At 41.5% G+C, this 26,421-nt stretch overlaps 1 protein-coding gene across 1 annotated transcript in view; it reads right to left on the minus strand.

The window, feature by feature from the left end:
* Window positions 1-6,631: 6,631 nt before the first annotated feature.
* The window catches only part of LOC114644327 (cell migration-inducing and hyaluronan-binding protein), a 264,051-nt gene continuing 244,261 nt past the window's right edge, over window positions 6,632-26,421 (minus strand). Inside the window, exons 25-29 of the mRNA XM_028792468.2 lie at window positions 23,207-23,411; window positions 17,142-17,228; window positions 16,361-16,518; window positions 10,429-10,529; window positions 6,632-7,710 (exon numbers count right to left, since the gene is read on the minus strand). Coding sequence (XP_028648301.2) covers window positions 7,583-7,710; window positions 10,429-10,529; window positions 16,361-16,518; window positions 17,142-17,228; window positions 23,207-23,411 — 679 coding nt within the window. The 3' untranslated portion in view covers window positions 6,632-7,582. The remainder of the gene's footprint in view (window positions 7,711-10,428; window positions 10,530-16,360; window positions 16,519-17,141; window positions 17,229-23,206; window positions 23,412-26,421) is intronic.

The raw sequence follows: 26,421 nt of genomic DNA on the forward strand, positions 1-26,421 counted from the left end.
GGTCCTTAAGAAATTGTGTGAGTTAAAGGAATGAATGGTTAACACCTGCTTTGGCTCTAATGAACAAATTAAGGTCTGGGACTTTGGGGTACCCCAAGACATCTTAGATCTCATAGTTTTTACCAAACATTTGTATGGTGCTCCTTTCCTTTTTTTTTTTTTCTCAGTACAATTGTATAGAACTTCTTCATCGTCTTGTTCTTTTGGCTGCTCCTGTTAGGGGTCACCACAGCGGATCATCTTCTTCCATATCGTCTTGTCCTTGTCATCTTTTTCTGTTACACCCATCACCTGCATGTCCTCTCTCACCACATCCATAAACCTTCTTTTAGGCCTTCCTCTTCTCCTCTTCCCTGGCAGCTCTATCCTTAGCACCCTTCTCTCATTATACCCAGCATCTTTCCTCTGCACATGTCCAAACCAACACAATCTTGCCTCTCTGACTTTGTCTACCAACCGTCCAACCTGAGCTGACCCTCTAATGTCCTCATTTCTAATCCTGTCCATCCTCGTCACCCCCAATGGCAATCTTGACATCTTTAACTCTGCCACCTCCAGCTGTGTCTCCTGTGCCACCGTCTCCAGCCCATGTAACATAGCTGGTCTGACTACCGTCCTGTAGACCTTCACTTTCACTCTTGCTGATACCCGTCTGTCACAAATCACTCCTGACACTCTTCTCCACCCACTCCACCCTGCCTGCACTCTCTTCTTCACTTCTCTTCCACAATCCCCATTACTCTGTACTGTTGATCCCAAGTATTTCAACTCATCCACCTTCGCCAACTCTACTCCTTGCATCCTCACCATTACACTGACCTCCGTCACGTTCACACACATGTATTCTGTCTTGGTGGTCCTACTGACCTTTATTCCTCTCCTCTCATATCTCCACCTCTCCAGGGTCTCCTCAACCTGCTCCCTACTCTCACTACAGATCACAATGTCATCAGCAAACATCACAGTCCACGGGGACTCCTGTCTAATCTCATTTGTCAGCCTGTTCATCACCATTGCAAATAAGAAAGGGCTCGGAGCTGATCCCTGATGTAATCCCACCTCAATCAGACCTCACTGAAGACCTCACCACTGTCACACTTCCCTCGTACATATCCTGTACAACTCTTACGTACTTCTCTGCCACTCCCGACTTCCTCATACAATACCACAGCTCCTCTTGAGCCCCCCTGTCATATGCTTTCTCCAGGTCCACAAAGACGCAATGCAACTCCTTCTGACCTTCTCTAAACTTCTCCATCAACATCCTCAGAGCAAACATCACATCTGTGGTGCTCTTTCTTGGCTTGAAACCATCCTGCTGCTCACTAATCATCACCCCACTTCTTCACTGAGCTTCCACTACTCTTTCCCATAACTTCATGCTGTGGCTCATCAATTTTATAGAACAAAAATCATAAATAATGAGAAGAATGTTTCATCTGACTTTATGCCCTTTGAAGATCAGTTCATCTTCTGCTCACTTAACTTTTCACATTTAACACAAATTTTGAGCAGGGGTGCTAAAACCTTTGCATGCCAATGTAGTAACTGCAACTTTGACTGGAAACAAACTAACACAATGGTATTTTTATTAAAAAATGTGACTGTACAGTAGCTATTTATTTGATGAGCTAAAGTAAATAAAAGAGCAAGTGAGGCATTTGCAGAAGTTTGGGTACCCTGCTAAGTTGGTACTTAGTAACACCCCCTTTAACTCAAATTACAGCTTGAAAACTTTTTTTGTAACCAGTTAGGAGTCTTTGAATTCTGCTTTTTGAGTTTTGTCCCCATTTTCTTCTTTGCAGTTCACTCCCAGCTGTGAGATTTTCTTGGGCTGTCTTACGTGTGTAGCACCTTTTCAAGGCCTACTGACCTGTTGTTAATGATGTTCAAGTCTTTGGACTGTGAGAGCCTTTCCAAAACCTTCGCCTTGTGTTTCTTGAGGTGCTTTACAGTAGATTTTGAAATATGTTTTGAATTGTTGTGTTTTTTTATAGAAGCCGTCCTAGTTTGTTTTCTGACGGACTGTCTGAACTTCACCTTGTGGATATGTTGTTATTTAGTGGAATCCATTCTTCCTTGTAGTCACTCACACAACACTTCCTGTGCCACTAGCTGACACACACACACACACACACACACACACACACGTACACAGCCAATGCGTAATAAGTGCACCCTGCACAACACTTGGCAAGATGTTCCTTTCTTTATACCCTCCCCACCCCCCAAATAAACCTTTTGTGATTGTGGCCAATGAGTTTGGATATTCATGTCATCAGTCCGTGGCGCATGGTTCCAAATAGTCTTAGTGGTTTTTGTGATGAGATTGCAGGCATGTCTTCCAGGCTGTGTCTATGCAGGTAATGCTGCACACTAATGCAGTGCACCACCGCGCCTTTCTTGGCCAAATCTGTCTGCAGCTCCCGTGCTGTCGTATGGGGGTTTTGCTTTGTGTTTCTGCTGTTCTGTTGACCTACAGTTTCCCCTAAACTTTCACTTCCTAACAGCATTTTACTTGCTATTAGCAATTCGATACCAAGCCTGCCCTTGCTTTGTAGGCATCTATGAATTTAATTTTCAGAACAAATAAAGATTGAGCTATCTCTCTGTCTTGTTAATCAATCTAAATGTTTAATCCTGCCTACTATACCATCTCTCTCGAATTTATCTGTCTAAATGTTTAATCCTGCCTACTATACCATCTCTCTCGAATTTCTTATCTATCTAAATGTTTAATCCTGCCTACTATACCATCTCTCTCGAATTTCTTATCTGTCTAAATGTTTAATCCTGCCTACTATACCATCTCTCTTGAATTTCTTATCTATCTAAATGTTTAATCTTGCCTACTATACCATCTCTCTCGAATTTCTTATCTATCTAAATGTTTAATCCTGCCTACTATACCATCTCTCTCGAATTTCTTATCTAAATGTTTAATCTTGCCTACTATACCATCTCTCTCGAATTTCTTATCTATCTAAATGTTTAATCCTGCCTACTATACCATCTCTCTTGAATTTCTTATTTATCTAAATGTTTAATCCTGCCTACTATACCATCTCTCTCGAATTTCTTATCTATCTAAATGTTTAATCCTGCCTACTATACCATCTCTCTCGAATTTATCTGTCTAAATGTTTAATCCTGCCTACTATACCATCTCTCTCGAATTTATCTGTCTAAATGTTTAATCCTGCCTACTATACCATCTCTCTCGAATTTCTTATCTATCTAAACGTTTAATCCTGCCTACTATACCATCTCTCTCGAATTTCTTATCTGTCTAAATGTTTAATCCTGCCTACTATACCATCTCTCTTGAATTTCTTATCTATCTAAATGTTTAATCTTGCCTACTATACCATCTCTCTCGAATTTCTTATCTATCTAAATGTTTAATCCTGCCTACTATACCATCTCTCTCGAATTTCTTATCTAAATGTTTAATCTTGCCTACTATACCATCTCTCTCGAATTTCTTATCTATCTAAATGTTTAATCCTGCCTACTATACCATCTCTCTTGAATTTCTTATTTATCTAAATGTTTAATCTTGCCTACTATACCATCTCTCTCGAATTTCTTATCTATCTAAATGTTTAATCCTGCCTACTATACCATCTCTCTTGAATTTCTTATTTATCTAAATGTTTAATCTTGCCTACTATACCAACTCTCTCTCTCGAGTTTCTTATGTATCTATCTTAATGTTTAATCTTGCCAACTATACCATCTCTGTCTCTCTCAGGACTTCACACCGTGGTGTACCAGGGAGGCTGGAGTAAGACAAAGGGAAATTAGAAGTTATCCATTACTTGCTTCAGAACTGTTTGCTTTGATACAAGTATTGAGGTCTTAAAGTTTTGTATCAATCCAACACTCCTGGCTGTCCTCGGTTCCAGAGTCCTTATTTTGAAATCTAGCCCAGTGGCTGTTTGTGTGTAGTTTGCACATCTTCTCCATGTCTAAATTTTCATGTCATTATTTGCTTGACAGATGCTTTTATCCAAAGCGACTTACAAAAAAGGTCAGCCTAATCGAGTGAACATTAGTCCAAGAGACTATGTAGGAACAAGTCTTAAATGTCTTTTAAGTGTCTCTAAGCCCCCAACCCCCGAACCCCCCCACCTGATACTCAGATTTTCCTTCCACTTTCCTAAGACACGGCTGACAGTGTTGCAAATCCACCTAAAATCTTCACTGTGGGAATTTGAATGCAGGTAAGGTATGGCAAACTGGCAGCCCATCCTGGGTCGGCTTCAGCCTTGCATTTCTTGCTGCCGTGTGGCTCTTCAGCCCTTGTGACTCTGAGTTGGGCTTAGCATGTTTTATGATGGATGGATGATAAATTGGTAAAGTTCTATAATGGTAGGGGATATCGGAGGTTCTCCTTAATGATCACTGTTCAGTGCTGTTTAATGTGTTCTCCCTAATTGAAGTGACGTCTCACCGCACCATTAAGGTATCTCTGCTTCAGTGCATACAGCAGGGGGAAAGCCTGCTTTTAAAGTGGTGTCACTACGTTAAAATCCCTGACCTTGCTCTCTTTTCTTTAGAAAGAAAAAATCTTTTCCCAGGTTGGTGTAGAATTCGTTGTCCAGATGTTAGTAGATTTGTTTTTTGTTTTTTTCTTTGCTTTGATGTCCATAAGGGTATTTTTTTTTCTTTCGATATAAGGATAAACTAGACAGAGTTGAGTTTTCTTCAGAATTCCATTTATCATTGGAAGTGCTGCATTCCAGGGCTCTGAAAGCTTTCCAGATACCCCCTGACTGGTGCCCCGGATGCAATCCAAGGGGGTTGCCCTCTCGTATTCCTGGGGAGGTATTGCCCCAAATATGCCCTGTCCCTTCCATCACAGGGATGTCCCAGCTGTCTTCCACTATATATAGTATATCTATCTATCTATCTATCTATCTATCTATCTATCTATCTATCTATCTATCTATTCTTTGCATTTATATAGCGCTTTTCTCACTACTCAAAGCGCTCAGCAAGAGACAGAAGGATGTGAGGAAGCCTACATCCACAGAAGATCTGGGGTTAGTTCTCCAAGATGTTTGAAACAACCTACCAGCTGAGTTCCTTCAAAAACTCTGTGTACCTAGAAGAATTGATGCTGTTTTGAAGACAAATATTGATTTGATTTCAATTTCTCTGTTGTTCATTCACTGCATTTTGTTGATTGATGAAAATAAATGATTAACACTTCCATTTTTGAAAGCATTCTTTGTTTATAGCATTTTTTCACACCTGCCTAAAACTTTTACACAGTACTGTATATATATATAAAATATATATATATATATATATATATATATATATATGTATGTGTATGTATATATGTATGTATGTATGTATGTATGTATGTATGTATGTATGTATGTGTATGTATATATGTATGTATGTATATGTATGTATGTATATGTATGTATGTGTATGTATGTATATGTATGTATGTGTATGTATGTATATGTATGTATGTGTATGTATATATGTATGTATGTATGTATGTATATGTATATATGTATGTATGTATGTGTATGTATATATGTATGTATGTATATGTATATATGTATGTATGTATATGTATGTATATGTATATGTATATATGTATGTATGTATATGTATGTATGTATATGTATATATGTATGTATGTATGTGTATGTATATGTATGTATGTGTGTATATGTATATGTGTGTATGTATGTATATATGTATATGTGTGTATGTATGTGTATATGTATATGTGTGTGTATGTGTATGTGTATGTATGTATATGTATATATGTGTGTATATATATATATATGTGTGTATGTATGTATATATGTATATATGTGTGTATATGTATATGTGTGTGTATGTGTGTATATATATATGTATGTATATATATATATATATATGTGTATATATGTGTGTGTATATATATATATATATATATATATATATATATATATATATATATATATATACACACACACATATACACATATATATATATATATACATACATATATACACATATACATATACACACATATATACATATATACATACACACATATATACATATACACACATATATACATATACATACATATATATATATATATATATATATGTATGTATGTATGTATGTATGTATGTATGTATGTATGTATGTATGTATGTATATGTATATATATGTATGGTTGAAATAGTTTACTGTCAAATTAGCATTTATTTGACAGTAAACTATTTCAACCATTCTATGATCTGCTCCTCACAAACTGAGGGCACCGTGGCGGATGTTAGCAGATTGCTGGCCAACCACAAGCGTTACCTGGTAGGTAACCACCCATACAATCAGATTGTGACACAGACTACGAATGCCGTGAATATATATATATATATATGTGTGTATATATGTATATCTTTGTATCTCTCTCTAGATATAGATATAGATTGGGCACATACAGTAGATACTGTTTATAGATAAAGTAAATTCCATGCAGTTGGTACTAGACAGATGGTAGTTTATTTGTCTTAAAAGAGAAATTCTTATAGAAATACAGCTTAGTAACATAAGAGTCCAGGACATGCTGTATTTACCTCAGATTCTGTAAAAGAGAAGAGCGGCCAGCTGTGAGGGTTTTCGTTTTGCACTCTTTATTGAATTTCCACATCCACAGTAAAGTACATTTGGTTCCACAATATGGTACAGTAAATGCAAGTTTGTTTTCTGCACAAATACATTGACTAGAGGCGAGAGCGCATCTGAAAGTGCTTGCGACATCTTTACAGGTGGGACACGGACACAGCAAATACATTACAACTTTACATATCCCAATCCAACTTTTTACTCGGATTTTTTTTTCTGTACAATAAATAAGTATAAAATATATCTCTCTTAATCAATCTGATGTATATTAGAAACACGCATAACGTACAAAACACTAATAACTACAATCTCCGAAAAAAGACCAGCTATTTCGGCACAAGGAAAACTAAAAGCCTGTGTTGATTCTTTTATGAAGAAAATGGACAGAAATTCTCAAGGTCGGCCATTTCTTTGATAGTTCACACTTAATAGAAACTATTATAGGAAATAAGCCAATTGTCTTGTCATTGTATTATTTGCAGTTGCAATGGAATATTGCAGATAAACACAGCAAAAGACAGATGACACTTTATACACAAAAATATCTGCAAGAAAGTGCAGATCATTTAACGCAAAATGACAGACGAGAATAACCGAACATGCTTAGAAGCAAAATCCATGTTTGGTGTTATATGTGCTGAAGCAGGAATGTGTGTGTGTGTGTGTGTGTGTGTGCGTTTTTTCCGTCATTTTCTTCCCATTCTCTTACAGTATACTCGACAGACGTGAACACCACTTACAGGAACGTTTCGACGTAAGATGGGAGAGTAGCCAGGAGAACCGGAGGCAGGATTAAATGCATGCTCTTTGTCACAGAAATCAGTAGTCCTCTTGTGTTCTTTTTTTTTTTTCTGTTTCTTCAGTTTAAACCTATTAGGGTCCGGCAGTGCTGAGCCACACAAAGTGTCTTTATTTAGTTACTTCTTCACCCCAAACTCATAGGTTCATTTTCTTCACCACAGGAATGGGCAGCACTTGGTGAATCTTTGCAACTTCATCCTCCGTCACGAGCTTCACCCAGTCTGGTCGGTAGTTTCCTTTGAACCCCACAAAGACGAGTTTTTCTAAAAAGAAGAAAAGAATGGCAAGAGATGAAAACGGATTACTGTTTGTGTAGGATGATTCACCTGCACGGAGACCATGAACAACGGCTTTTATCCGAGGTTAGCATCTAGAAGTTTAGATCTGCTTTGCAGAGAAATGTTGTTTTCATAAAAATTGATACTTTTTTTAATCAAGTAACCATTAAATTATTTTTAAAATGTATAGCAAGGCATTACTAATGTTACAAATGGTGATCACTGCTTGAAATGACTTGATTTCTATTTTTTTTTTTGTTTTTCACAAATGCAAAATTCCCATTATCAGCAGCCATGTCTCCACTGCCTTAATGGTCAGTTCCCTCAGCTCAGCGTTAGTTTCTCAAGTTTAAACGCTAAACGGTCATTCGGGGTACCAATTGTGTTAGCTACTTTCTCCACAATCCACTCGATCGAGTCTCCCTCAAACCAGCTGTGAACGGGATGAATTAAATCCTTCAACTGAGCAAGAACAGGGCGATCCAGGTCCAGTTTCCATTGGCAAAGCGCAGAGCCCTTAGCCGGACCCAGGACATTCACGTCGTCTTGAGGGTCCATCTGTGCAACCACTCCTGGTACCACTTGTCACGTTTGGGTCACAGGTTTGCACAGAAACGCAGGAGATTGTAGAGTCAGAAACTTTAGTCAAACACTTCAAACGAACATCTGTCTCTTTGAAGACAGTTATTCCGTTCAAGAATTCATTTAATAATCTGTTCTTCCCTTGGGTGGCGAGGTACTGGCATCCCTAAAGTTCAATTGTGATTCACTGTCAAAAGTGACCGCAATGAAACGGCGCTCACAAGAAACGTGTCACTCTCTTATTGCATTTTGAGTAATGGAGGTTTGAACAAGTGGCAGATTAGAAAGGAACTCAAGATGTTTAGGTGCCCTGGGTGCCCCACAGCCTTGGCATCTGCCATCTCCCGGGACGTCGATAGTCCTAACCAAGATGGATTAGCGTAAACGAGTACACAGACCACAAGTGAGGTGCAAAGTGCGTCCGTAAAAAAACAATCTGCTCGGTATCCAAAGTGCAGTGCCAAAATCTTCCAATGAGTAATTCATAAAAAAAAAAAGTGTGTTTTATGAAGATAAACGAATTACTCGGAAAAATAAAAATGTCTAAAATCAGGTTAAAAAAAAAAAGAAGAAAAATCACAGTCTGATTCGTTCCTCTCTCACCCTCTGCGTCTTCTCAGCCGAGACTCTGATTTTTGTTCCGGGCACCTAAGTCGGGACCCTCTGGGACGCTTAGAGCCGCGCACACCTGTCCTGTCGCCTCTTTTTGGCCCCAGGAGCACACGATTGACCCTACCCTGCACTCTTCAGCCCTGTCCAGTCCTGGAGAGCCGATCATTTCAGTTCCTCTATCTCTGAACACTTCGTCTCACTCCCTCCCACTTGCTCAATTGTCTGATTTGGGCACCTTCTTCTTCTTCTTTCTTCTTCCTTCTTTTTGTTCTACTTGTTCTTGGTGTTCTTCTTTCTTCATTTTCTTTCTTCTTGATCTTGTTGTTCTTCTTGATGTTCTTCTTGCTCTTGTTGTTCTTGATGTTCTTCTTGCTCTTCTTGTTCTTCTTGTTCTTCTTGCTCTTCTTGTTCTTCTTGTTCTTCTTCTCGATGTTCTTCTTGCTCTTGTTCTTCTTCTTGTTATTCTTCTTGATGTTCTTGCTCTTCTTGTTGTTCTTCTTGCTCTTGTTGTTCTTCTTGATGTTCTTCTTGCTCTTGTTCTTCTTCTTGATGTTCTGCTTCTTGCTCTTGTTGTTCTGCTTCTTGTTCTTGTTCTTCTTTCTTGTTGATGTTGTTCTTCTTTCTTATTCATGTTGATGTTGTTCTTCCTTCTTCCTTCTTGTTCATGTTGTTGTTCTTCCTTCTTCTTGTTCTTGTTGTTCTTCTTTCTTGTTCATGTTCTTACTTCTTGTTCTTGTTGTTCTTCGTCTTTCTTCTTGTTGCTCTTCGTCTTTCTTCTTGTTCTTGTTGTTGTTCTTCTTTCTTGTTGTTGTTGTTCTTTCTTCCTCTTGATCTTCTTTCTTGTTGTTGTTCTTCGTCTTTCTTCTTGTTCTTGTTTTTCTTTCATGATGTTCTTTCTTCTTGTTGTTTTTCTTTCGCGGCCAACTGAGGACCACTAAGGTGTTTGTCTCTCAAACTACGCACACTGATGTCCTTCTCCTCTGGACCCTTCACTTCTTATTTAACCCTACATGTTTTCTCTGAGGATGGTAGCCATTTGCACCATTAGTAATGTCTTGGCCATATTCAGTTTTATGGTAAAGTATCGATACTTCTCAAAAACATGAAACACTTGAATCCAATCTCAAAGTTCTACTCCTCATCCTGAGGACATTTGGTTAACTCAGCGTGACTATCTGTTGTTATCAATTCTCAGGTTCATAAATAAGACATCTCTCACACGGAAACCTCCATCTGCATTTCAAATCCGATTACTCCAATAGCAGGGTGGTGCCAGTCCATCACAGGGCACATCTACACCGACAAGCAGCCTAACCTGTAGGTCCAAGCCAGGGAGTACAACACCTGTGTGGACAAGGAGACAACACACGGCCTCCATACAAACGGGGACCGGGCAGGGAATGGCAGAGAAGAGACCTGTACAACTGTAAGTTAGTGGCATTACCCGCCTCGGGCACAGAAGCCAAGACGATTTAAGGATAGCCAAGTAGACAGGTTGTTTTTAATTACCTTTTAATTTCACATTTTTTTCTGCTCCCAGTTTTTCAAGTACTTTCGTCCATGGGCCTTTCGTTATTAGCCGTCCTTTTGAGGTCATCATAACTATTGACCTAAGAGAAAATTTAAAATAAGAAAACATAATGAGATTGCTGCAGATAACAGTATTTGAATCAAAACTGAAGAAAATATCTCATTAAATAAATACAATTCTGACAACAAGCCACAGGGCCCAGGCAACCTCTCCCAAACTCTTTTTGATTCTTTTACTTTCTCATATACAAAGACAGTACAGTAGTCACGAAAAAATTCGACCTCAAGATTTTCATGGATCTTGACATTTTAGAAGTCCCCGTGTCCGAAAATACCGTTTTTTGGAATTGCGTCTGTGTGTAAACACGATAACTCAAAAACGCAACGAGAGAGATGGATGAAATTTGGCATGTGGTTGGTAGAAACAAAATTGTAGATCTGTATAAAGTTTTGGGCCAAATCCTGGAAGTGGTACGTTACCTGAACATACACTCGATTTTAAAAAAAACAAATGTATTTATTCATGCAGCTGCAGAGTCGGATTTATTCAACTTTACTTTTATAATAATTGTTCAATACATTATTCATTTGATTTGATTTGTGGTTGATGGTTCTCTGCGGTGGGCTGGCACCCTGCCCGGAGTTTGTTTCCTGCCTTGCGCCCTGTGTTGGCTGGGATTGGCTCCAGCAGACCCCCGTGACCCAGTAGTTAGGATATAGTGGGATGGATAATGGATGGATGGATGGCTCTTTAATGTACATAATATAAAAATAGAATCATTGTCTTGCGGTTTACTCCTCGAATATCCATCCCCATATCTGAGTACACAAGAAAGTCGAGGGGAGACTTATGTGGGTTGCAATATTGTAGATGGCCTTATTCCTGTCAGTTTGATATCTGAAAGACTTCCTCATCTACTGAATATTAAACTGATGTTTGGGAATCCTAACCCAGATAAGTGGGGTTTGCTCCACGGGGCCAAGGCCTGATCCTGGTATTACAGAGCTTCTAGCAGTAGTTCTACATAAAGAATGGCCCCACTCTCTATTAAATAACGAAAAGGTAGTTAGAGAAGTAAATGAATGGCGGCCTGTGACCGATCACAATACAGTGCATCCAGAAAGTATTCACAGCGCATCACTTTCTCCACATTTTGTTATGTTACAGCCTTATTCCAAAATGGATTAAATTCATTTTTTTCCTCAGAATTCTACACACAACACCCCATAATGACAATGTGAAAAAAGTTTACTTGAGGTTTTTGCAAATTTATTAAAAATAAAAAAAATTGAGAAAGCACATGTCCATAAGTATTCACAGCCTTTGCTCAATACTTTGTCGATGCCCCTTTGGCATTGAAAGAACAAGAGTCTGCACGCTGCTTTGTTAAGAGCGTAAGAAAATTGACAGACAAGAGGAGACCATTCAGTCCATCAAACCTGTTGGTTTAGCTAATAGCTATGCTGTCCCAACATCTCCTCCAGATCCTTCTTAAAGGATGTCAAGGTTTCTGCTTCAACTACTGCCACAGTAGTCCTTGGAGGACGTTCACCAGAATTGCTCACGATCCTCCAGACATGGTCTCACTACTGCACTGTAGAGTCTGAGCAGCATGTCCATTAAGAGCTAAGCTGTCCCAACATCTCATCCAGATCCTTTTTAAGGATTGTCAGGGTTTCTTCTTCCACTCAATGTCTTGTTATTTATGTTCCAGAGTACCACAAGTCTTGGCGTAAAGAAATGCCTCCTGGCTTCACTCCTAAATGCACTTCCCCTTAATTTCGACTGCTGTCCAGGAATACGCGATTCATTGTTTATTCGATAGAATTGTACTGGAACTGCTTTATCAATGCCTTTGAGAATTTCGAAGACCTGAATTTGGTCCCCGCACAATCTCCTCTGCTCGAGACTAAACAGGTGTAATTCTCTGAGTATTATTCATGTGGAAACCACTGTTATTCTCCCCTGGCAGCGCCCTCTGGTGGCACCCAAAGACCCTGACAGGGTCGCACTTCTACACTCCCAATTCTCATGCAACCCATCAGGTGTCCAAACTGAGTTCAGCCTAGAAGAACACTGCCCCCTTCTGTGTGGGGAAATGAACTGCTCCCAGTATCCGCCTTCAACCAATTTTTCCATTGTGCCACATTCCCAGCTGGGATGAACACTGCAAGACGTTCTGGACTGGGTTGTGTCTCCACTCCTACAGTCCTTTCATTATAGCCTTCTGGATGGGCAAGAAAGCGTCCTGTATCTCTGCTGGGGTGTCTGTCTGTCCTCCATGGCTTTTATATACTAATATATACAGTGCATCCGGAAAGTATTCACAGCGCATCACTTTTTCCACATTTTGTTATGTTACAGCCTTATTCCAAAATGGTTTAAATTCATTTTTTTCCTCAGAATTCTACACACAACACCCCATAATGACAACGTGAAAAAAGTTTACTTGAGATTTTTGCAAATTTATTAAAAATAAAAAAACTGAGAAATCCCATGTCCATAAGTATTCACAGCCTTTGCTCAATACTTTGTCGATGCCCCTTTGGCAGCAATTCCAGCCTCAAGTCTTGTTGAATATGATGCCACAAGCTTGGCACACCTATCCTTGGCCAGTTTCGTCCATTCCTCTTTGCAGCACCTCTCAAGCTCCATCAGGTTGGATGGGAAGCGTCGGTGCACAGCCATTTTAAGATCTCTCCAGAGATGTTCAATCAGATTCAAGTCTGGGCTCTGGCTGGGCCACTCAAGGACATTCACAGAGTTGTCCTGAAGCCACTCCTTTGATATCTTGGCTGTGTGCTTAGGGTCGTTGTCCTGCTGAAAGATGAACCATCGCCCACAATAGAGCCTGCCTTCCTCACCAGTTTGTCCAGGCGTGAGGCGTCCTTCTTCTTAATGCTGCCTCCCCAGCACACCACCGTGTAGAAGAGGGCGCTCGCCACAACCGTCTGATAGAACATCTGCAGCATCTTATTGCAGATGTTGAAGGATGCCAGCCTTCTAAGGAAGTATAATCAGCTCTGTCCTCTCTTGCACAGAGCATCAGTATTGGCAGTCCAGTCTAATTTATCATCCAGCTGCACTCCCAGGTATTTATAGGTCTGCACCATCTGCACACAGTCACCTCTGATAATCACGGGGTCCATGAGGGGTCTGGGCCTCCTAAAATCCACCACCAGCTCCTTGGTTTTGCTGGTGTTCAGGTGTAGGTGGTTTGAGTTGCACCATTTAACAAAGTCCTTGATTAGGTCCCTATACTCATCCTCCTGCCCATTCCTGATGCAGCCCACCATAGCAGTGTCATCAGCGAACTTTTGCACGTGGCAGGACTCCGAGTTGTGTTGGAAGTCCGATGTATATAGGCTGAACAGGACCGGAGAAAGTACAGTCCCTTGTGGCACTCCTGTGTTGCTGACCACAATGTCAGACCTGCAGTTCCCAAGACGCACATACTGAGGTCTGTCTTTAAGATAGTCCATGATCCATGCCACCAGGTATGAATCTAATACCATCTCTGTCAGCTTGTCCCTAAGGAGCAGAGGTTGGATTGTGTTGAAGGTGCTAGAGAAGTCTAGAAACATAATTCTTACAGCACCACTGCCTCTGTCCAAGTGAGAAAGGGATCGGTGTAGCATATAGATGATGGCATCCTCCGCTCCCACCTTCTCCTGATATGCAAACTGCAGAGGGTCGATGGCGTGTTGAACCAGTGGCCTCAGGTGGTGAAGCAGCAGCCTCTCCATGGTCTTCATCACATGTGATGTCAGAGCAACAGGCTGGAAGTCATTCAGCTCACTAGGACATGATACCTTTGGGACTGGGGTGATGCAAGATGGAAACTTTTAGGAATCTTTTCTTTATACAAAGAACGATAGACACTTGGAATCCGCGACCAAGTAGTGTGGTAGACAATAAGACTTTAGGGACTTTCAAAACTCGACTTGATGTTTTACTTGAAGAAATAAGTGGATAGGACTGACGAGCTTTGTTGGGCTGAATGGCCTCTTCTCGTCCAGAGTGTCCTAATGTTTAATCATAGAGTAGCTTTGCCAGAGCTGGCCAATCACAGATCACTTTAAATAGCTTATGCAAATGAGGTGTTGCCGAATATTTAAGGCTCATTTCTTTCTCTTGTCTTTCCTTTTTTTATGTTTTTCAACCACTTTTTCGGACTTTCTATTCTACTTGCTGTTTTTCCCCCTATGAGTCCCACCAACCCGGAAAAGTGCCATTCTTGAGAAGCGACTTTCTATGAGTTACCCCACCGCAGTCCAGACACTGCTAACCAACCTTGCACCTTGGTGTTTGCCAGGTTGAAATTTTGTATGCGGTCTTATTTCTGTCAGCTTGATATCTCATGGACATCCTCGTCTGAGGTTGTCTGCTGAATATTAAACAGATGTTTGGGAATCTTAGGCCAGAGAAGTGGGGTTTGCTCCACATGGCCAAGGCCTGATCCTGGTATCACAGAGTTTCCAGGGCTGGTTCTAAATGAAAATGTCCCAACTCTCCATTAATTAAGGAAAAGGAAGGTAGCTAGGTAGTGAGACAGGGAAATCAGTGTCAGTGCTGGCCAGTCACAGATTACTTGAGATATCTCCTAGGGCTGACCAATCATATAACACTTTAAAAAGGAGACAGCCAATGATGGATCACTATGACTAGCTTATGCAAATGAGGTGTTGCCGTTAGTGAATTTTTAAGACAAGTTTCTTTCTCCTGTCTTTTTCTTTTTCTTCTTTCAACCACCTTTGCTGGCTTTTTGTTTTCTTCCCCCCCATGAGTGCCACCAACCTGGAAAAGTGCCATTCGTGAGAAGTGACTTTCTGTGAATGAGCCCAACCCAGTTTTCTGGATTAATCTTACTTCTATTGGATCTCGGTTACATCACCCACGGTGCCAGCCAATCATAGAGGCTCTCGCTCGCTCTCAGGGTGAGCAGATGGGTGAAGCAGCTGGGAGATGCCAGTGAAGTGCCACGTCTACATACGCTGATCTCAGAGCTGCTGTTTTTTTATTGTCGTCTCGCCCCTTTGGTTCAGTTGCGCCCGTGTATGAGATGTGATGTTGTTTGTGGTGTGCCTTGTGATGCTTTTGGTTACAACACGTGTGCCACTATAGAAGGAAAGGCTGAGAAACACTGCAGGAGACGATCGGCTTCAAGTGGCACGCCACCTACTGGCTGAGATTATGTAACTGTAAGTCACTGTGACTTGGGCTTTAGAAGCTCAGAAGCCAAAAATCAAGTGACTGTTCAGTGCCATTTTTGGACACAACACTCCTTGTATTTTTTTTTTTTACTGTCCTTCTGGCCATCTGACCTTGCCTTGTTGTTGCTTATTCTTTAATATTATTGTCTTATCGTAAAAGTGTTTCATTTCTCGTAACTTTCTCTTTGCCATCCGTAAAGCACATTGCGCTACATTGTTGTACACATACATTGTTGCTACATACTAAAATGTCCCCTAGAAATAAATAGTATTGTATTCTATTATGAATTCATTAGAATTGAATCATTAGTTTTTAATTAGTCAGATTTGATCTAAATCAGTTGCGATAATCCATTATTGTGAAATGAACATTAATTGATTTGAGTCGTATTAAAAGAACAGAATAGCAACAAAGGCAGTGCAGCTCTCTGATGTTCTCTGTACTTAATGGCACTTCGGTCCTGACAATCTAAAATATCCCGTTTCTTTTCCATTATTCTTAATGGAGTGTGAATAAGCAAGTGTAATTTTATATTATTTATTACAGCACAAAATGACCTTACAGAAAAGAAACTTGTAGCTAACACTTTGATAGTGCCCACAAACTGCCCATTCCTGAAAACCGGATGTGTTTGATTACACAGGGCCAATAAAAAGGAGAGCAGGCAACACTCCCCGCTACACCGTCGGTACTCACTCGTCTTTGAGGTTGCCGATGAAGTTCTCGATCTGAGCTGGGATTCCCAGGAGGATGGAGTTTCTAAAGCCTTTGCTCTCCAGCACTTTGCCGTTCTGCCCGTCAATCACGGTGAGCTGAACGCCGTCGTCCGGCTGGTAAATTTTTTTCCCGTTTACCTGATGAGAGAAGTCAAGAAAGTGATGGGCCATATGAAGATGTGCCAGTGCATTTGTGCCAAAGTGAAATGCAATGCAATGTGTTAACTCTGTTGAAATATGGTGGTGGGCTATTTAATTTTGGCACGTTTTTATCGTGTCATAATTCAAAACCTATCAACCAAATGAATGATTGTTTGTCACTATGGTATGCAATTTTTGTAGCCGTTAAAATGCAAAGCAGACGGATTGCATTTCGCTCAGCAGCAGCTCAAGTGTAATGCACTTTGATTGGAGGCTGCGATTTAATCGTGCCAAAACGAATCAAATGACGCCCCTTGTCCCATTTTTGACGCTGATTGGTCAATGGGTAGGGGACCTCAAAATTAAAGTATGTCTCTGTTATAAGCCATTTGGTATGGGAGTCGTAAAACCTGTGACAAATGTAATGTGTTTTATTACTACAGATGTTCATGATGCACCATCTGTTGGAATGGCATAGTGAACGGACAGGCACTGAGACAGACACATATCCTTATATTAAGGTGGATTTCGTATTTTAAGTGCTTTTTGACAGATTTATTGAGATACTACTGTACTTTATCACAGAAGGAGCGTTTTGAAATCTGAGATGTAAAGCTTACCTCGGCATAAGCAAAATCATCCTTGATGTGGAAGAACCTTGTGTTGTACGACTCCATTTTTACTTCGAGGAAGTGCTCTTTGGTACGCTGTGGAAACACAGAAAGAGAACATTTCAGTGTGGCGTCCAACTTTCATCCATCCATCCATTCATTATCCAAGCCGCTATATCTGAACTACAGGGACATGGGGGTCTGCCAGAGCCAATCCCAGCCAACACAGGGCACAAGGCAGGTAACGAACCCCGGGCAGGGTGCCAGCCCACCACAGGGCGTCCAAACTTTCAGAATTCAGCTAATTCAATAATAAAAATTAGACAATGCTAAGACCTCATTCAAGCAATTGAAAATGCCATGAAACACACTGAGCTACTGTCACATCCAGCCATATTTCTGTCGAGATGGGTCAAGTGAAAAGAGTCCAGTGAGATTCTGTTTTCGCCAAATGGATGTTTTTCAGTGTCATTGTACAGCACTGGTCTATTATATCATCCACTTCCCCCCAATTATCTCTATTCTGCATGAAAACTTGGTGACATTTTTTCTTGCCCATCGCTACAACCTACGTGTGTGTGTTAAGTAACGTATAAAAAATATGTTTGGGTGGAGTAATCCTTTAACGGGTTGTGGAGGACACCCAGGGTCCATGCCCGGCCAGGACGGCCCTTCTACTTATGTTCCAGAGGAGCATCAATGGACTCCTCAATACCTCCCCTGGGAAACTTGGTGGCAGCCTCCCTGGTTAATGATGATGCCTCAGTTTCCTACAGGGTTTCATGGGAGATGGAGTTCTTCCCAACCCTGTGGGGACCCTGGGATGGCCGCCAGGGGGCGAGGCAGAGATAGTTAAGCCCAGCTGGGCTAATCATTGGGCCCACACGGGAGTGCAAGTAGGAACAGGAGGGCAAGCACCGAGAGCACTCCCGGGAGGGCCATAAAAGAAGCCAGCAGCCACCACTCCGGGCCAGAATCGGGAGGAAGAGGATGAGGTGCCTGAGAAGAGTGGTGGTGCCAACGGAAGGATTGCTGTCTTGATGAAGAGGTACTTTGGGACTGTGTTATACCTGTGGGGTTCACGGAGAAGACGTGCCCCACAGGTGAAGAAAAAGATTTATTTGTGTTTATTGCATTAAGCGCTTGTGGGACTGTGTTGGGCCTGTGGGACACGGGGAAGACGTGCCGCACGGCTGAAGAGAAAATTAAAAGACTTGTGTTCAATTTATACGTGCCTCAGTGTGAATCTGTGCCGGGTCGGACGCTTATATAGCGCCTTATTCACAGGGTTTAAATGTGAAAGTCGATAAATTTGGCCCTGTGTTTGTGTGTATACAGTGGGGGAAATAAGTAATTGATCCTCTGCTGAATTTGTAAGTTTGATCGCTTACAAAGACACGAACAGTTTCTAATTTTTATGGTGGTTTCATTTTAATGGAGAGAGACAGAAAATCAGAAAAACACATTACATAAAAGATGTCATTGAGAGAAATAAGGATTTGACAACCGAACCAGAATTCTGGCTCTTACTGACAATCAATCAGTCAATTCCAGACACTCCTGATCTCAACTCGTGATGTGTATGAAGCCCACCTGTCCACAGAATCCATTTCTTCCATTCCAACTTCTCCACCACCGTGGGCAACACACCAAAGAGTTGTCAAAGGACGTCAGGGACAAGACTGGAATGGGCTACAAGACTACCAGCAAGAAACTTGGTGAGGAGGTGACAACTGTTGGTGAGATTATGTACACATGTACAGGTCCGTCTTAAGTTTGCTAGTAAACATCCAGACCTGTACGTGTGTCTTCTTGAGCAGGGGCCACCTTGCAGCACTGAAAGATTTCAATCCATTACGGCGTAGTGTGTTACCAGTGGTGATCTTGGTGACTGTGGTGGTCCCAGCTGCCTTCAGATTATTAACAAGCTCCTCCTGTGTAGTTGTGGTGCTGATCCCTCACCTTTCTCATGATCATCCTCACCCCAAGAAGCAAGATCTTGCATGGAGCTCCAGATGGAAGGCGATTGATGGTCATTTTATGTTTCTTCCATTTCCGAATAATTACACCAACAGTCCTCGCCAAGCTTGTTTCTGATGGCCGTGTAGCCCATTACAGCTTTGTGCAGGTCTACAATCTTGTTAAAACACTGACGGGAGAGAAGAGCGCATGGCCATGATATCTCTGCCAATGAGCAGGTACTCTCTAAAACACCTGTAGCTCTGATCTCTCTCAAAAACGTCACTCCTTAACAATCCTTACATGATGATGTCTGCTAAACAAACAGGCATCGCTTGCTAAGCGGAGGCAAAGTGCGCTCCAACATGTGGCGACAGGTAGACCGACTGAATGAGGAGCGCCCTGCACCGCAGCCTCTCTCTCAGTTTCGCGCAAAATAAGCAAACTCTGATAACTTGGCGCAATGAGAGAAGTCATAAAATCAACCGGAATGTTCAGGCAAATTATAGAAGAAAAAAAACCAGTCTAAATCTGTTAAGTAGTTCTCCCGTGAAAAGCAGGCAGACAGAGAATGATTTTATATATACAGTGGAACCTCAGTTTGCGAGCATACTTTGTTACGAAAACGTGCTCGTAGTCCAAAGCACTCGTATATCAAAGCGAATTTCCCCATAAGAAATAATGGAAACTCAGATGATTTGTTCCACAACCCAAAACTATTCGTATAAAAATGATTGATACAAAATATAAAGTAAAAATACATAAAACAAATGAACCTGCACTTTACCTTTGAAAAGAATCACGGCTGGTGTGAGTGAGTTTCTAAACTCTTGTGGGATTCCACCCAACGGGACGACACGCGGAAGAGCGTCCCAAAGCAATCGCAGTCTCCCAGCGCTGTAGCAGTTCGCCGTAAAAGCAAATCCGAAAAGATCGCGGACACGCTATAAGCGCCTGCCGTCGATGGGTGATACAAGGAACAAGGAACGTTATAAATGTGCAGGGAACAGTATTATGGCCCTGTCTGACTGCTGTGCCTGTGTATAGGAGAGTGGCAGATCCCGCTACAATAAATAACTGCGCTGTTGCTGTTTCAAGCTGAATAAAGCTGGTGTCGCTAAAGCACCTAGACTCAGCTTTGTGTTTTGGGGTGCAAGACGGGGACTCGCACGTCACAACATGCACGTCACAGCACACACACACACACACACAGTCACAATGCTGTAGTAAACACTATACGCTCGTACGGATGTTGACTATATGAGTGTGGCACGCTGACTCAGACGGAGAATAGGAGACGATTACCCACAATCCCGCAGAGAGAGAGAGAGAGAAGAACCATCAGCTCAGTTGTGATCACATGACGCTCAGCAGACAAAGCGTATACATACTACTCGTATTGCAAGACCTCGCTTGTTTATCAAGTGCAAATTTATTAAAACTTTTAGCTTGTCTTGCAAAACATTCGTAAACCAAGTTACTCGCAAACCGAGGTTCCACAGTAATGTATATATATAATATATATATATATATATATATATAATATGTATGTATGTCTTCCGAGACCCAAGATTTTTTTATTATTACATATATATATAAGACAATACAGTTTATAGCATTCCATGCAGTTCTTGCCCAGCGGTATACATAGGACAAACATCAAAAAGAATTGCAGCACGTATACAGGAACATCGCAATGCCGTTAGAAGGAAGGACTCACGATCACAGATCTATACGCATACAAAATCAAGAGGAGATACATTTAACTGGGACAATGTACAAGTACTAAAAGTGAATCTTGGCTATCAGACAAAAACGCCATTAACGAACATTTGGACATAAACCCAGCATATACAAACTTAAGAAGAACATATTCATAACAATTAAAATGTTACGACCAATACCCCACCACCCCCTAATTTTGCTATATATTGCCTTTGATTCTTGTAAGTCTAAACATTATCCTCTGATGAAGGCCCCTGGCAGGGGCTGAAAGCTCATCCCTTTTGTGGATCTCCAGCTGCAAATATGCAAACCATATCACATCACAGACCTACGCTTATATATATAATATACACAGGGTGGTCCAGATCTAATTATGCAAGCATTATATTGCATTAAAAGTTGCATAGTTAGATGTGGACCACCCTATACAGTATATATATATATATATATATATATATATATATATATATATATATATATTATATATAATATATATATTGCAAGGTTTCTAAACTCTTTTGGGACACTCTTCAGCAGCTCCAAAGTGCGATCGCCACGTCTATGGAGGATAGCCTGTCGGTTGCCAGGGCAAAACCGTGTGCTCTCACCGCTGTGGCAGTTCGCCGCGAGAACAAATCCGAACAGATCTCGTTTTGAGCACCTGCCGTCGATGGGAGATGCAAGGAACATTATAACTGCAGGGAACAGGATTACATGGCCACTGACCTGGCCACGGACCCTGCCTGATGGCTGTGTCTGTGTATAGGAGAGTGGCAGATCCCGCTACAATAAATAACCGTGCTGTGCCTGTTTCAAGCTGAATGAAGTTCGTTTTGCTAAAGTACTGAGACTCGGCCTCGTGTTTTGGGGTGCAAAGCAGCGACTCATATGTCACAATAGATAGATGGGTGGCCACCGACAAATAGCAGACCTCGCTGAGTGGAGTCCGATCTCTGTGTCTTCTTAGGCGTAGACAGACGAGCTCCTTGCCTTCTGCTTCTCTCACTGTTTTTTTTTTCTCTTGGTCAGCCGGTCCTCTTTTTTTTTTCCCGCGGAAACGTCTCATTTCCTGCTTCGGTCGTCATAGAAACACGACGCCTGTCTCATTCTTACTGGGTGGGGTCCTCCAAGTCTTAGTCGTCAACTCTTATGCCTGAAGGGATACTCTTTTATCGTCATCCTGAACTAGTGTGGTGCTGAGGTGTCACCCATTGCATGGCTATTATATTCGGGACTCAATCGGGGATCCTGAGTTGGTTTGTCATGTGGTGGGAGTAGCAATGCATTGTATCAGTGCGTACTTCTAACCCCTCTCTATAATATAGAGACGGCAATCCAGAAAGCAAACCCGATTGTAGTGCTATGTAGGTTTGCTACACGCATGCCATCATTGATGTTAAAGGGGGTTTATAAACGGGAGGAAGAACTGCGGTCATGCAAACTTTTGAACAGGGACCGTCTCGTTATTTTCTTTACTGCTAAGTTTTGTGCTGTTCTGTGGTGCCTTAAAAGGATTCCGTTAAAAGGAAACGAAGCGTCTTTTGCCTGACCGGTCATCTTTTTCTTTAAAGTGTGGTTCACATCTTAAAAATTCTGCCAGGGTATGTAAACTTATGAGCACAACTGTGTGTGTGTGAGTAATTCTTAAAAACCTGTATTATTTTGATAAACGTTTTATAAACATTTCAATTATTGAAATTATGACAAGTGCTTAGTTTAATTTTGTTCCTAATGTTTTATGGATAAATATTTTGTTTAAGCAATTTTATAAAAGCATGTTTTTAGAAGGGGATTTTGGTATTTCATGGGGTCACTAAGCAATAAACCTACAGAGCTGGAATTTGTTAATAAAGAAAAACAAGGGACCCCCTGGGGTCTTAGTTGAATTGTAAACTACTAAGGATTAACACCTTAATAAAGAACATAAAGGTGGAATTGCAAGAGCTTCAAACAATTAAAGGATAACGGAAAACGCAAAAGAAGATCGTCCAGTTCTAGTAACATAAGATCGGTGGTGGGTTTAGAATTCCGAGCGGAGCGGGACGTTTTATGACTTGTCGCCTCCTGCTGGTCGCATATGGGTGTAGATGTGAGCTCCTGATCACAACTCAGAATCGGCCATGCAGATGTTTGAGGATAATGGGGTGCCAGTCTAATCAGATGTCATCTGTCAGACTTAAGAATTCATTTTCTGTGCAAGGTGGTCTTCTGTGTAGTGCATAGTAACAGCTTCACACCTGCAGACCCCCCAACCCCACTCCCCAAGCTCAAGGTTTTATGTATTTAAACCCGCATACATCAAGGGATTGCTAGCACAGCCGTATTTAGTGCAGAGAGTTAAGTGTCCATGATTTGAGACACGGTGCAAAAATAAAATAAACAGTTCTTACCAGCTTCATGTTGGGTAACTTTTTAGGCATGGGCACATCGACTGTGGGCATTTCAGCATACTTGGGATAAGCTTTATCTGTGCAATCACTGGCATTGCTGCCCTTTGGTAGTACAGCCTTAATCTTAATTCTTTCACAGCCCTTGACGGAGCAAAAGGCGACCTCATCTTTTTCATTGTGTGCTTTTAGCCTTAAAAACAGCAGCCTGGAAAAGAAAATAAATAAATAAGCATGTACAATAGGACTCAAATACAAAACTTCAACCAAAATTGCGTCGAGAATCTCAAGTGAAGTGCCGGACTGGGGGGGGGGGGAGAAAAAATGCGGAAAGACGGCGGCAAGTTAAGTCGGGTGTTTGGTGCCACCTGCTGGATATACTCGGTAATACAGCACAGCAAGTCCTAATGCACAGTTAAGTGCCGTCCGTAGAACAGGGGTGTCGGAGGGCCGCAGTGGCTGCAGGTTTTCATTCTAACCCCTTTCCTAATCAGTGACCAGTTTTCACTGCTAATTAACTCATTTGCCCTTAATTTCAATAGCCCTGTTTTTAAGGATTCAGTGCTCTGACTTGATCCATTTCTTCATTAAATGACAGCCAAACAAAAATGAGATGTGAAACGAGCCAACAGATGACCAGCTAAATTGGGTCTTCAAACTCCAACCAATTTCACTTCAGCCAGTTTCTTAATGAGAAGTGGATTCTTGCTGTTAATTAAACTCGTTCTTTAATTCCATGGCTTGTTGCTGCTCTCATTCTGCCAAAGCAGACATTTCCAAAAATTGTTGATTTTCTGTTTTTTCAAAGATCACCGTCAAAATGTTTTGGCGATCTGAGAGATCAGCCTTACTGAGACCTTCACCTTTCTTTATTTTCAGATATTGTGGATAGCTGGTCGTGTGGGCAGCTCGTTTTGTGTCTCATTATTAATTAAGGAAAAAGACGCAACAAAGGGGCCTGAGTCAAGTTAATTTAAAATTAAGTCAAAAGAAGTTAATTAGCAGCAAAAATACTGGTCACCTGTGGTGGGTTGGCACCCTGCCCGGGATTGTTTCCTGCCTTGTGCCCTGTGTTGGCTGGGATTGGCTCCAGCAGACCCCCGTGACCCTGTGTTCGGATTCAGCGGGTTGGAAAATGGATGGATGGAATACTGGTCACTAATGAAGAAGATGGTTAGAACGGCCCTCCAGGACCGGAGTTCGACACCCGTGCACTAGACTTTTGAGTACTGTATTGTTTTATCTTCTCACACAAAATAATACTTAATAACAAATGCAGCCGCATTTGAAGCGTCTTCATGGTAAATATATACCTTTCAATTTCATTAAAAAATCAGCACTGCTGAAAAGCAACATTTCCACAAAGGCAAAATTAGCATTTTTGTTAACAAACTCCTCAATTACTGCAATAATTTAATGATAGAATTATTAGACACGCAGCGAAATGCTTCGGATAGCAAAACCCAAGCTGGATCGGGCCATCCCAGTATGGGGTTGGGGGGGGGGGCATTTTAAAGTTGGAGTTCAAATGCACGTTTGAGTCAGAGCTCCGCGTTCGTTTCTAGTTTATGACAGGTTTTTATTTAACAAAACGATAGAATTGTTTGGGACATCCTGAACACACGAGTAGGCGACTCGACATGTGGATTATGTGACACGAGTACCTCTAGAGAGTTTTTTAATGGATCTGTTCTTTCCGCTCTCGCTATTAGAACACGACGTTAAAAAAAATTCCTTGCCCATCGCTATAAACTACATGGAGTAAGTAACGTGTAAAGTAACCACTTTTCAACATTTCCTATTTTTGGATGGGGCTTTAATGCAATCGAAATTATTTAAAGTAACGGGTGCTTAAAAACATAGAGAAACAGTTATACAGCTTCGTTTATTGTTACCGGGTTTGCTGTAATGATGGCTTTAGATGCTTATTGTATTTATCTATGGAACTAAAGTCGCTGCGGTGGGTTGGCACCCTGCCCAGGATTGGTTCCCTGCCTTGTGCCCTGTGTTGGCTGGGATTGGCTCCAGCAGACCCCCGTGACCCTGTGTTCGGATTCAGCCGGTTGGATAATGGATGGACATAAAGTCGGAGCGACTTATGGCCGCTACATGTCCGCCTGCGCTGCTCCGCTGTATAAATCCAGCGCGATTGTCGGAGCGATGGGGCTTCGTTCGGGGTCATAGGTTGGGAAACTCAGGTATAGAATTAAAACTTTTATAAAGGAAATGACAAAGGGCAATTAAGTATTTAACGTGTTGAGAAAGTCTTCATTATGATAAAATGTGTGTATCCGGGTCGTCTGAGCAATCTGATTGGCCAGTTTGGCTTTGGTGACGTGCTTGACACAGGAGAAGTGAAGGTGCAGGAGGCACCCCGAAAGTCGCCTTTTGAAGACGGGGAAGTGTAAAAAACGGACGGCAGAAGAGCAAGGTGTCTCGAAAATAATATCGGAGTCAGAGGAGTAGACAATACGGGAACGGACAAATGAGTATACGGAGGAAGGTACACACAGGACAAGAGTGATTAAGTATTTTTAAACGGACCAACGTCTGCACCAAACTGCCAAAATCATACATTTTTGTGTAATAAAAAATTGAAACCAAAACATATCCTGTCAGAACGTATTCCACCTTTATTGCAATCTATACAAAGAAGGTGAAAACAAATCAGAAACTGTTAGTGAAAAAAGGGGATTATTTTTACGTTTTCAATTCAGACATTGGGCGGCACGGTGGCGCAGTGGGTAGCGCTGCTGCCTCGCAGTAAGGAGACCTGAGGTCCTCCCTGCATGGAGTTTGCATGTTCTCTCCGTGTCTGCGTGGGTTTCCTCCCACAGTCCAAAGACCAAAGTGCATTGGCGATTCTAAATTGTCCTTGGTGTGTGTGTGTGTGTGCCCTGCGGTGGGCTGGCGCCCAGCCCAGGGTTTGTTTCCTGCCTTGTGCCCTGTGTTGGCTGGGATTGGCTCCATCAGACCCCCGTGACCCTGTAGTTAGGATATAGCGGGTTGGATGATGGATGGAATTCAGACATTAAAAATGGGATTTTTCCGGGACCCCAAAACATTCTCATCTGTTGTTCATTTTGTTTAAACTTTTGAGGTTTCATCCTGTTACCCCAAGCCGTTATCACGTCCACCTCCTCCCAATGTCGCTAGCTGCAGTTTCCACCTACTGATCGGTTCATTCAGGCCATGTCTGATATATTTTAGCAGGTTAA

Source organism: Erpetoichthys calabaricus, chromosome 17 (genome assembly GCF_900747795.2).
Source record: "Erpetoichthys calabaricus chromosome 17, fErpCal1.3, whole genome shotgun sequence".
In the NCBI taxonomy this organism is placed as follows: domain Eukaryota; kingdom Metazoa; phylum Chordata; class Cladistia; order Polypteriformes; family Polypteridae; genus Erpetoichthys; species Erpetoichthys calabaricus.